At 36.9% G+C, this 12,053-nt stretch overlaps 1 protein-coding gene across 2 annotated transcripts in view; it reads left to right on the top strand.

Annotated features, from left to right (window-relative positions):
* Positions 1 to 12,053, top strand: part of NALCN (sodium leak channel, non-selective) — a 228,773-nt gene that overhangs the window by 127,723 nt on the left and 88,997 nt on the right. For both annotated transcript variants that reach the window (XM_071742574.1, XM_071742583.1), the window contains 2 exons: positions 2,032 to 2,169; positions 5,231 to 5,305. In XM_071742574.1, the coding sequence (XP_071598675.1) occupies positions 2,032 to 2,169; positions 5,231 to 5,305 (213 nt within the window). The remainder of the gene's footprint in view (positions 1 to 2,031; positions 2,170 to 5,230; positions 5,306 to 12,053) is intronic.

Raw genomic sequence — 12,053 nt, 5'->3', positions numbered from 1 at the left:
CGCTGATTTCAAGCACTGCCCTCCTGATACGGATACTGCTTAGTTGTTAACTTTCTTCCTTCTAACTCTCTTGGAGGCAATCCCTGGGCACAGGCAGGGGAATAATTCTCTCCAACTGGGCACTTTCCAACAGAAAGGCACTGCCTTTTATGCAGTGCCTTGCATAACAAGATGCACCACGTTAGATTGTCCCTTCCTCACCCAGCCCTCCCTCCTACACCACCACAGCAAGCTTTGCATTTGTGAGCCCTCCTTTCAAATTTAAAGTATTTAGCATACACCCTTGATTTCATAATACAGAAACAGCATATGGCAAGCTATGCCACTTCTTATTATTTCAGATAATTGGAGACACCACCTCGTCACCAAATATTAATGATTTATTATGGCCATAGGGACATCACATAGCACCAGAAGAAGATGCAAGGCCAAGTGCTGTATGCATGTACATGGACAGTCTGCTGTAGGGTAAATTGACCTACCCTGCAGGGTAGAAATCCCAGTCTGAAGTGGCCTCCCTTAAGGGTGTGGATGAAACCTTAAGGGTCCTGTTTGCATTGGAAGAAACTGTTTGGAGAAGACATTGGGTTTTTTTTTAAAAAAACCCTTCAGGTTTGATAAGGATTCCAAGCAAAGTACTTGCATGTAGTTAATGTTAGTAATATAAAGCTGAAGTCTCCCTCACCACATTAGTTTTGCCAGCAGCTTTAAAAATGCATTAGAACCCATCTCATTGTTTTTCAAAAAGAAGTTTGTACGTATGTACATGTTTTCAGCTTTTCCAGCTTGTATTTGGGCTTAGGATAAACTGATGTGAAAGGATCTCTAGGTACTGTTTTCTCCTGGCTGTGATAAGAATCCTGTTCTTGTCATGCCAAGAGCATTATTGTATTATCTGCTATTGCTGAGGTGTCAGACACACTGAGCATATGAGCAATGTTTTCATAACTGTGTCAACATTTTGAATTTGCAAAATCTTACTGCCTGGAAGCTATCATTACTGTCTTCAGCTTCTAACATTTTTTGTTATGTATTGAACTTCAGAAAGGTACCAGCTTTGATCTTTGCTGTTCGGTGAGAGGGTACTTTTGATGTCAGGCAAAAGCAAAAGATACTTGTGCAACAGTTTGGCCTCATTGAGAAATGTAAGGCTGTATTAAGATAAACACTTTGATACCGCAGTCAAATTTCTGTGGCTGAGTCAGAGCAGAATCCTCAGTGTCATTATGTGATATAAACACCACACTTACACATTGTTCCTGTTGAGTTAGATTCTGGTCTGTGTTGTAGGCTCAAGTTGGAGTTGGGTTTCAAACGTCTAAAACATCCGAGTTCCAGGCTTATCTGGATTTATATATTCCTATCAGGAAAGGCAGTTGGTTGAAACATTTCCATTATTCCCTCCATTTTTTCACATGTATCCCTGGTCTGAAACATTTTGACTATGTTTCGGGATCAGTTCCACGAAGAATGCTATTTACAGAATGTAAAGGGAAAGAATCTGACTGACTAAAATGAGTGGAAGTCCTCTGACTTTGCCTTGTATTGGTTAGTGTCATCTGTGAGGTGCTTAGCCTCTGCTATTAAGATAACATAAATTTATGGTCACATTTAATTCTAAAGCTTTATTATAAACATATTTATAAAGAGATAACACAGAAGAATAAGCATAATAAAAAAATTGGTTTAACACTCCAAAAAAAAGTATCTCTGGTGCTCATGATATTTCTCCTATTTTGTCAGCCCGGGAGGAAAACAAAATGCTCTTCATATGGGCTAACAGAGCTAGGACTATGTTTAAAATTTGCAGATTACAGTTCAGTCAAATGTTAAGCTATTTATTTCTTCTTTAGCTTTGTACCATCATTTTACCTGATTTGAAAAAACTGAAAAACATTTGTTTATTAGGATTTAAAAACCAAACCAGAACAGCTGCTCTTTTATGTTAACTCAACTTGAGGAATGTGTCGATAAAACTATATTGATATAATTTGTGAATTGTTAATATATTTGTACTTTGTTTTCTTTCAGGCTTTCATGTCCATGTTTCAGATACTCACACAGGAAGGATGGGTGGATGTCATGGATCAGACTCTGAATGCTGTGGGACATATGTGGGCACCAGTAGTTGCTATTTATTTTATATTATATCATCTTTTTGCTACTCTGGTAAGTCTTCACTTGCAAATATGCTGTGCTTTTCTTTGTTTTGAATTATTCTCATAGCTCCTTTACTACTTATTTTTCCCAGCTACTTAAAATTAATTGTGATGCTTATTTTCAGCACAGAGGGCTTTAGGATTGGTTCTTTGATGTTGCAGAATTTACCCTTCAGCCATGCAGCATAAGGTAGTGAGCCTTTGTTCTGGTGTGAGGAGTTGTTCTTTATAGGATCCAAGTCACACTGTAAGACTAACAATATAATTGTTAATTGTCTTGTACTTTCACAGTTCTACAGACTGCAGAGTTAAGCTAATGCTTTGCTTTTTCATGTGAAAGTGGTTTCCTCATTTCCTATTGCATTCTTTTTCCAGCAGTAATGATAATGAGAAGTGTAAAACATCAGGATATAAACTTTTAACTCTAAATCGGTACTTTTCTGGTGCCTGATGCAAAATCAGTGCATGGAAAGTATATCAAAAAAAGGATGAGTACTAATAAAGCAGTTCCTGCATGTGTATGGCAATGGAGATTATATCTAAAAACCAAATTTTTTCTATGCATTTAGATTGGATGAATATGTTTTTGTAGAGAGAAAACAGTAAGAAAGACAGCTTTTTGGATATCACATATCAATAATGGCTTGGTACTGTATTTTGAATACCAACACAGAGAAAACACCACAATCAGACTTACTCATTTTGTAATTTGTGTTCACTGAAGTTTTTAATGTGCTTATTCGTATTTTCACTTTCTTCGTTCCATTTCCTTTCTTTGCTCAGTTGTTTGCTTACATAAGGTACTAGCTGTACTTATACAATCTCTGTCAGCTTTCATCTACTTTCTTTAAAGTATCTTCTGCTTCACTTTTAAGGAGTGAACAATGTAACTATAATTGTGTGTGCAGCTTCATATGGATTGAAATCTTGACCACTTTATAAATGGCAGTAAAGTATATTTGATGCTCTAAGAGCTGCATAACCAAAATAAAGTATAAGCTAAACAAATGTGTGTATCAGCAGATAGATAAGATGAGATTTGCTCAGAGGAGACATTTGGATCTGCAAAGCATCTTCTCATGCTGAAATGATCTTGAAAACTCCTTAGGAAGTGGAGATAGAAAGCAAAAGGCAAGTGAGGTTTAGCTATGGATTTGAAGACAGTTACTGGTTAGAGAAATGTATTGCTGTTTTTCTGATTCTTTGCCAAGAACATTCTCTGAATTTTAATCCATTTTTATCTCTTAGATGAGCATTAAACAAGTCCTTAAAGTGAATTAGTAACAGGTGGCCCCTGTGCTAAAAATTCACTCCTTAATTGAGAAGTAACTTAGACATAAGAGCAACTTCAGTTTTCTGCTTTACATTTCATGTTTTGAAAGAGTCATCTGGGACTTCTTCATTTGTTTACTCAAAACACTTCCTTTGCTAGCAGCCAAGTCACTTTTCTGTACAATAACCTTAGTCCTTTGGCAGGGAATTTGCAATTAAGTATGCATTCTTTGCTTTGGTTTTTCTTTTTTGCTTTTGCTTTTTTCTCATTCACCTACATGGATAGAGAAACCCTGCTAAGAAAACTTTGCAGAATCACCTGGCTTTATGAAGTTATTAGTTTCAATTTTAAGGTCTTCCTTGGGTCCTGGAACAGATATGTTATCTGGACAGAGTCATCTAGAGCTTTAAGCAGAAGAAGCTTAAAGAAATAAAATAATGTGTTATTGATAAACGAGGACAAAAAACAGTTGAGCTGCTGCTAAAACCGAAGAGCTCTAAGAATAAACAGCCATCAGTGAATAACAGTGAAGTCAAATGAAGAAATTACTTTCATCAGCCAAAGGAGGGGGGGAGGATTAGAATTGAGAAGTGATAATTGCAGGCATTTGGCAAAGCAGACTGTAGAGCCTTGGAAAGAAATGAATAGGTTTCACATTAGAAGGAAAGGAAAGTTGAAGCTAAAAAACCAAAACAAACCAAAAAACCTCTGTTGGAAGCAAGGACTGTTATTAGTTGAGATGGCAGGAGAGGAAGTTAAACAAGTTCACATTTAACTTTTCTTTTGTGGTACAGTGTCTTTGCTTGTGGGGGAAAAAAGTGAAAAGGGAGTAAGGAGTTCTAGTGGACAGAAGGATGACCATGAGCCAGCAATCTGTCCTTATAGCCAAGAAGACCAATGGCATCCTGGGGTGCATTAGAAGGGGGGTGGTTAGTAGGTCCAGAGAAGCACTCCTCTCCCTCTACTCTGCCCTGGTGAGGCCACATCTGGAATATTGTGTCCAGTTCTGTGTCCCTCAATTCCAGAAGGATAGGGAACTGCTTGAGAGAGTCCAGCACAGAGAGACCAAGATGATGAAGGGACTGGAACATCTCACTTAAGAGGAAAGGCTGAGGGAGCTGGGGCTCTGCAGCTTGGAAAAGAGGAGACTGAGAGGTGACCTTACCCATGTTTATAAACATCAAGTGCCAGGAGGATGGAGCCAGGCTCTACTCAGTGATTAACATTGACAGGACAAGGGATAATGGATGCAGGGAGGTTCCATGCAAACAAGGAAAAGCTTTTACACTGTGAGAGTGACAGAACTGGCACAGGCTGCCCAGGGAGGTTCTGGAGTCTCCTTCTCTGATGACATTCAAAATCTGCCTGGATGTGTTCCTGTGTGACCTACACACAGTGATCCTTCTCTGGCAGAGGGGTTGGACTCAATGATCTTTCCAGGTCCCTTCCAACCCTTAACATTCTGTGATTCTGTGTAATTCTTTTTTATTATTGTTTCTCATTAATCTAATTTTCCTTCCCTGTGAAATACATTTTGATGTGTATATTGTTAAATAAATGCGCTGGTTATAAAACTTAAAATTCAAAAAATTTTAAGTCCTGTAATCACTTTCTGATAAGCTAAAAACCAAGTTACTACTTGCAAAATGGTGGACATATAAAGCAGGTGATAATTGTTCAACAGGTGTCAAATGCAAGACTCATATACATCAGTTGCACCCTCATTTCCCCATGTAATTTCACAGTACTTAAGAAAAATAAAACAAGCTCTAACAAATAACTTGAAATTGTTTTTTAGATTCTACTGAGCTTGTTTGTTGCTGTTATTTTGGACAACCTGGAACTTGATGAAGATCTGAAGAAACTTAAACAAGTAAGATAACATTTTATTGTGATTGCAGGTAGTTTCAGTAAACCATTGTTTTTATTGGAACAGATGTGAAATATCATCTAATTGAACAAAACCGTAGATGATGAAGAGTATAGTAGTACTTGGTTAGATAGTTTGCCATGACACAATGTGAAGTAGAAATTAATAGATTGTAAAAGATATTTAGAAATTGTTTTAAATATTCAGTGAAAATCTAGAGTCATGTAATCAAAACAATTTTAAAATCAAAGCTAGGTCATCATTTTGCTTATCATCTAGTGAGAGGTGTCCCTGCCCATGGCAAGGGGGGTTGAACTAGATGACCTTTAAAGATCCCTTCCTACTCAAACCATTCTCTGATTCTGTATGATAATGTATGAGCACATGGTAGAACCACTGCAGGGAAAAGTCCTGGCAAGGGTCCACAAACAGTAATCCATAAAGGTGACAAGGTTGAAAGCATTTGGTAACTGCTGAAGACCCTTGGGAAACTTAACTTGCATGCTTGATTCTCCAGGTTACCAAGAAGCCAATCTCTCATGCTTGAAACCTCAAAATGACAATTACATAAAACAAATATAACTAGAGAATGCCCATTGACCATTCTAACCTTGTGCACAAACCAGAGAGGAAGGTATCTGTAGCTTTTGCATAAATATATAGCTGGGCTTTAATCTGTGCAAAAAGGAGAATAATGATCAATGTCTGCCTATTTCATGCATGAAATAACAAATTGAGAGCTCAATATGTAGGAACCTCTTTTATATTATTTGGTTGTAGCCTTCTTTAACCCATCATTTGCTGGTTTTATCCTTCTCTCAGGTGCATAAGTAACTGTTTCAGAGTTATGTTCCTTCAATTCCTGAAAAATAACCAGACAATTTAGTTATCTTACATTGAACTATTATATTGAAACAAATGAGCAAAACAGTCACTCCTTTATTTTTCCTTCTATATTATTTTTCTTTTTAGTTTTACAACTAAAGTGTTGTCTGTATTCATTTATTTTGTTTGTATTCATTGTTTTCTACAAGTTACTCACTTGTGGATTTAAAGACTATGTTTCATGTATGCTGACTGAATATGTGGCATGTGCCAAATTATTATTGCTTCTGTTACTTAAAGGCACTGACTAATGCAAATATTATATAGTTACTTTAAAATTCTCTTTATAAAATTCAATACAGAAATCAATATTGCTTTTGATTTTGCACCGTTAAATATCAGTATGTATTACAAACTCTAAATAGGTTAAAGGGGCAGGAATTTTCTTCCACAAAGAAATATAAATATTTGATTTCAGTTAATTGGCTCACATAAGTGAAATGAGAGATCTTGCAGTGATTTTGAGATGGCCAGTCTTGAGTGTGAAAACCAAGTAGACCAAATGAAGTTTATTAATTCTTCTTACCATTCTCAAGAGACAAATGATCTGAAACAGAAATGGCTTATATGTGTGGTAATGTAATGTCATACTGATAATCTTACAGGAAAAAATTCATTATATTACAGGAAAAATTTCATTATTTTACAGGAAAAATTTCATATATGGTTAGGAACACAAACCAAAGTCCTGAAGCAACCTTCTGTGTCTCCTAACTTGCTGTGATTCTATGATTCTATGACCTCTAGGATTTAAAATCCTGTGGCTTTTCTGTGAAAAAGCATCTTCAGCTCACAAATCACTTTAAAAATCTTCACCTTTGCTTATGAAATTGCAGCAGCATGACTTTGTACTTGAGCAGCCCACTTGGACTGGTAAACAAAAACCAGTAAAAGGCCACCATTTGCAGATTTTGCCACAGACCTGCCTGAAATCTTTTTAGCCTGGTAACAATCCTGTCTCTGTAATAGCACTGGAGCACAGTTAAGTAAAAGATATAAATAGAATTTTTAGACGTCCTTCAACTTAACAGCTTTGAGACTGGCAGCAGCATCTCTATGTGAGTGTGTGCTTGGCCAAGTCAAAATGCTGCTTAAGTCACAAGAGCTTCTAGCTGCCATCTAGTGTGGCACTGTGATGACACTGATCCATGACCTAAGTGGATATATAACCAGAGGACAGCACTTTGCCATCAGTTTGGTTGACTGGCATAGTGATACATGCATTATACACCATTACGATGTACAAAGATATCCAAGGTGGCTGACACTGGTTCACTTGTATTTATGCTTTTGAAATGTTGCTTTAATCAGCAACCACCCTTCAAAAACTATTATTCAGTACTATTGAATGCATTTTGTTCTGGTATGTTCTCCAAACAAATGTTATGAAAAATGTTGCATGTTTTAAAAATGCCTAAGGTGAAATGAGGTTGGTTCTTGGAGCTGATTCATAAGGAATTGCTGGAATGATTGTAAAACTGATTAAGTGTCTAGAACAGAAAAGGTTTTCCTGGGGGGTAAATGTGATGGTATCACAGGCTCAGTGCTGATAGTGTCTGTGCTGAATATTGGTTGTCTTGTCTCAGAAGATAAAGCAGAAAGAGTTTTCAATTAAGTGGTATTTTTAAATCTCCACTTTGAAAAATGGACTGTAAGAAGAAGGACATTTTGTGACATAATTATTATGTTTTTATCAAAACCGTTTCTATAAAGAAATAGGTCTGTATTGCTGCACAGGAAAAATTTTTATAACTACAGTTAAAGGCTGAATGGTGTTCCAAGGGAGGAATCAAATAATTCAAATTGTTAATGTAAAAGACATTGATTGGCTCAAAATGGTACCAATGTAGTGCTCTCAAAAATATTTACATCCTCAGGCTTGCATTTTTTCCCCGCCTTTAATGGCTGTAGAGCTTAAGGCCCAGAGCATTTTCAGATGGTGAAATCTTGGATGATTTTCAAGGAAGGAAGAGGAATATATTTAGGTGAGAAATCACACCTAGCTAATAATCCCTTTTGGGAAATGTCCTTTTTAATTATGACTTAACTCCCTTTCTTGAACTTGATAAGAAAAATAATATTATTATCTTTCAGATTAGTGAGGAAAGACTGATTAGTTAATAGTTGCAATGTACTCTAAAATGGAAAATGTTATATAAACACTTGGTATTCATGTCAGTTCAGGAAATGTGTTTAAGTATGAATAGATTAAATGACTGGGAGATTATAGGAAATATTATAACATGATGCATTTAAAAGCTTCTAAACTTTTACAATTTAATTTTGCCAGTGCATATTTAGTTAAGGATATACATCATGATTCAGTTTTTAATTACATCATTGCTTAATTTTCTTTCCAAAGTCTGGCCTCATTTACTGCAATGAGTACACAGAGCTCACTTTAATAAGCCACCAGTCAATATTTTTTCTCTTTATTGTACAGTGTGTGATCCTTGTGCATTATTTATTGCACAGCATACAAGTTTTGCTATAAAGACAAAACTATTAATCTGTTTCCTGACTTTTTAATAGTACCCCTCATAAGTATCTAGAACAAACATAAAGCTTGTAGAAGATTCATTTAGGTGATTTACTTAGCACCCCAGGCACACATAGAAATAGAGTCTGTTTTTCTAAGACACCATTCAGCTGGTTTCAGAGCAGAATCATTCTTTGTATTCACACAGGTCTGTTCATTTGCAATCTGTCTCATCCTTAGCTACACATCTCATCCTCTTGGCTACGTCTGCTGTGATAGCTCAGGTCAAGCAAAAAGGATTGTACTGTAGCTCATTGTCATCACCTGTCTGTGCAATAAACTTGATCTTCTGCAGCAATCCAGAATGCCCCAAACATGCTTACCATGACCTTCAAGCCCACCTTCAGGCACAGCCACCTCCCCTCCTGTAGCTCCACGTCTGCTCCACTGTGGCCATCCCTGTGCTGCAGGGGGGCACAGGCAGCACCTTCCCCACCATGGACTGCAGGGGAGTCTCTGCTCCGGGGTACTTCTACCCCCTCCTTCTTCATGGACTTTGATACATGCATAGGTGGTTCTCTCACCCCCCACCCCTTCTTTCTGCTGCAGGTCTCCTCAGCATTTTCTTTTTCCCTTTCTTAGATATGTTAATCATAGAGGCTCTTCCAGTGTAGCTGATGGGCTCAGCCTCAGCCACAGGTGATTGATTTGTAGCCAGGGAAGCTTCTGCCAGCTGCTCACAGGAGCCAACCCTGAGGACCCTCACTCATTACTAAAGCCATGCCACACAAACCTAACGCAGTGGACAATACCAAGCCTGGACACAAGAAATCTATCAGCTAAAATCTTAACTACTTTCTCTTTTATTCCTGTATTCTCCATCCTCTTCATTAACTGTTGCCTCGAAGATAAAAAAAAAAAAAAAAAAAAAAAAAAAAATTAATTTTTTTAAAAAAGGAGAGGATTTACCTGGTTTCTTTTTCCTTTTATGATAAAGTTTGGATTTTTTTTTTTTTTTTTTAGAAATTCAGCACTCTAACAGGTTATATAATCATAGAATTATGAAGCATGACTTTCCTTTATAGCACCTGGTTAACTTTTCCCATTGTATTTTCCATGTATTTATTAATTATCATTACTGCATTTCTATCAGTTTGCCTAGATATGAAGTCAGACCAATTAATTTCTGATTTCCCATGCTCTATCCTGAAGCCCTTTTTTAAAGTTAGTTGCATTTGCCACTTTCCTTGCTCACCCTTGCTAGTATGTCAGCATTCTTACATCTGAGTTGCTTTTACCTGATTGTTAATTTTTATTGTTACAAACTGTGTGACTCAGAGAGTCGAACTCCCCTATATATACCCAGTTTCCTTGCAAAAATGCAGAGCACTCTCAGCAGAGCCTCCTGCTCTCCAAGGTTTTTCACGGAGCTGAACAAGTGCCACGTGGTGATTGGCATCCAGGTGTCTGGGCAGAGAGCTGGCAGTGTGGAAGTGTCCAGCAGATAACTGACTGGTGGCAAATTGGTTGTGTCAGAGAGCTGGTGATGGACAGTTGTCCCTGAACCCCTTCTGCTGGTCTTTATCAGAGACAGGGTACTGGTGAGATTGACTTAACCCAGTGAACTCTATCTTACACTCCTAATGTTCCATAATTTCAACAGGATTTCAGAAGCAATTTGCAAATAGCCTTGGGATGAGCTAAATTAATACTTTCCATTGGCTTAGCCATATGTGCCACCACTTATCTGAGTTGTATTTCCACAAGGTAGAGGGCAACCCTCTTGAGAATCTCTGAGTATAAGCAGTGGCCTGTCTTCCTTGGCCATGTAATCTTATTTCATCAATCCTTTTTCCTGGAATTCCACAGTTAAATTATGTCTAATTTTAACAGTGTGAAACTATAAAATGTTTTTTATTTGCCTTATACTTATGATAACAACCACAGCTTACCTCACTAACTTATATAGACCAGGTTATTGTGTACCTCTTTTACAATTGGGAAATCAAAGCTGAAGAAGTGGCATCTCTGGGTTCAGACATAAATTCCCAGTCCAGCAAGGAATCAAAGTCTGTTCTAATGCTTAGACCCCTCATGTCAATCAGGAGCATCAATGCATTTAAAATTGTGTAATTTCACATAACCACAGTTCTGCTGCTTCCTTTATGGAAGATAAAATTTCTGTCATATCACATGTGTGCTGTCTGGGCTCACTCATACACACTCACAGCATAAGTACAGATAGCGTTTATTACTAAAAATATTTTCCTAATACATGCCTTACTACCTAGAAACAGAAATTCTTGGAGGAGTGAACAAGTATATGTAGCAGGAACGTTATTCTTCTAATTTCATGAAATTGTCACTCTCAACAGTGAATATACTTGTCAAATGTACATACTTTTTCCAATTCTGCTCCACACCAAGAAATCTGTATAAGATTCCTCAACTATCCCCCATCACCTGAATCCTGTAGAGATATATATATATCTACTTATAATGTGTATATATATGTCAAAACTCCTGGCTTCACAATTGTATTATTTTGCCTCTGTGCTTAACTGCTTACCATGTTCATTTTTGTCTTTTTAGACCTCACTTTTAACTCTTTGATGTTGAAAAAAAGAAACTTTTGTAAGCAAATGTGATTGGTGATAAGGATGGCTCCTTTGCTGGTTTTGTGTGTTGAGACAGATTCTTGTTTTCAGCAATGGTTAATGTCTGAACAGCTCAATTTTCTACTAATGGTTCAGGGTCAAGTTTTGAAATGCTTAGAAGTTTTGCAAAAAAGAGATAATTCAACAAATGTTTATGGTCTTGAAAGGAATTTTATAGCCAAAGTATAAAAGGAAACCATTAGACAATCATTCTGATAATAAGGAGCAATTGCAGTAGAAGAGATGTTAATTGGGAATTGAGTGGGATCAAAAACGGCAAAACTACCGTGGAATTTAGTTCCATGATAGTCTTTCCTTTTTTAGTGGTGGTGATGAGTGATGGGAGGTCTAATACTGGGATCCACTACCACTTAGTCATCCAGAATGAGAGCAGCCTGGTACAGAGGTCTTTGAAAAGAATTTTAAAAATAAATAAAAAAATAAAAATAAAAAAATAAAATAAAAAAAAAATAATAAAAAAAAAAACCACTCAGTTTTAGCTGGTAATCCCTCTGGTCTTAACGTGTACCCTGTATTTTTCTAGTTTTGTTCTTAGTGAAACAGCAATCAACACCTATTTTTTTTCTCACTATGCAGTTAGTTTTGCCTCTTCACTACTCTACTTAGTACGTAGGTTAGAATATCCCTGATTTATAAAGAGAATTTTGGCCTCCTAATAGCTAAAGGGAAAGTATCCTGTGTTTTCTGAACATTGTACAAGATAATTCTG

Source organism: Heliangelus exortis, chromosome 1, assembly GCF_036169615.1.
Source record: "Heliangelus exortis chromosome 1, bHelExo1.hap1, whole genome shotgun sequence".
In the NCBI taxonomy this organism is placed as follows: Eukaryota; Metazoa; Chordata; class Aves; order Apodiformes; family Trochilidae; genus Heliangelus; species Heliangelus exortis.
Note: the sequence above shows the minus strand (reverse complement) of the source record. Positions and strands in the feature narration are given on the sequence as shown.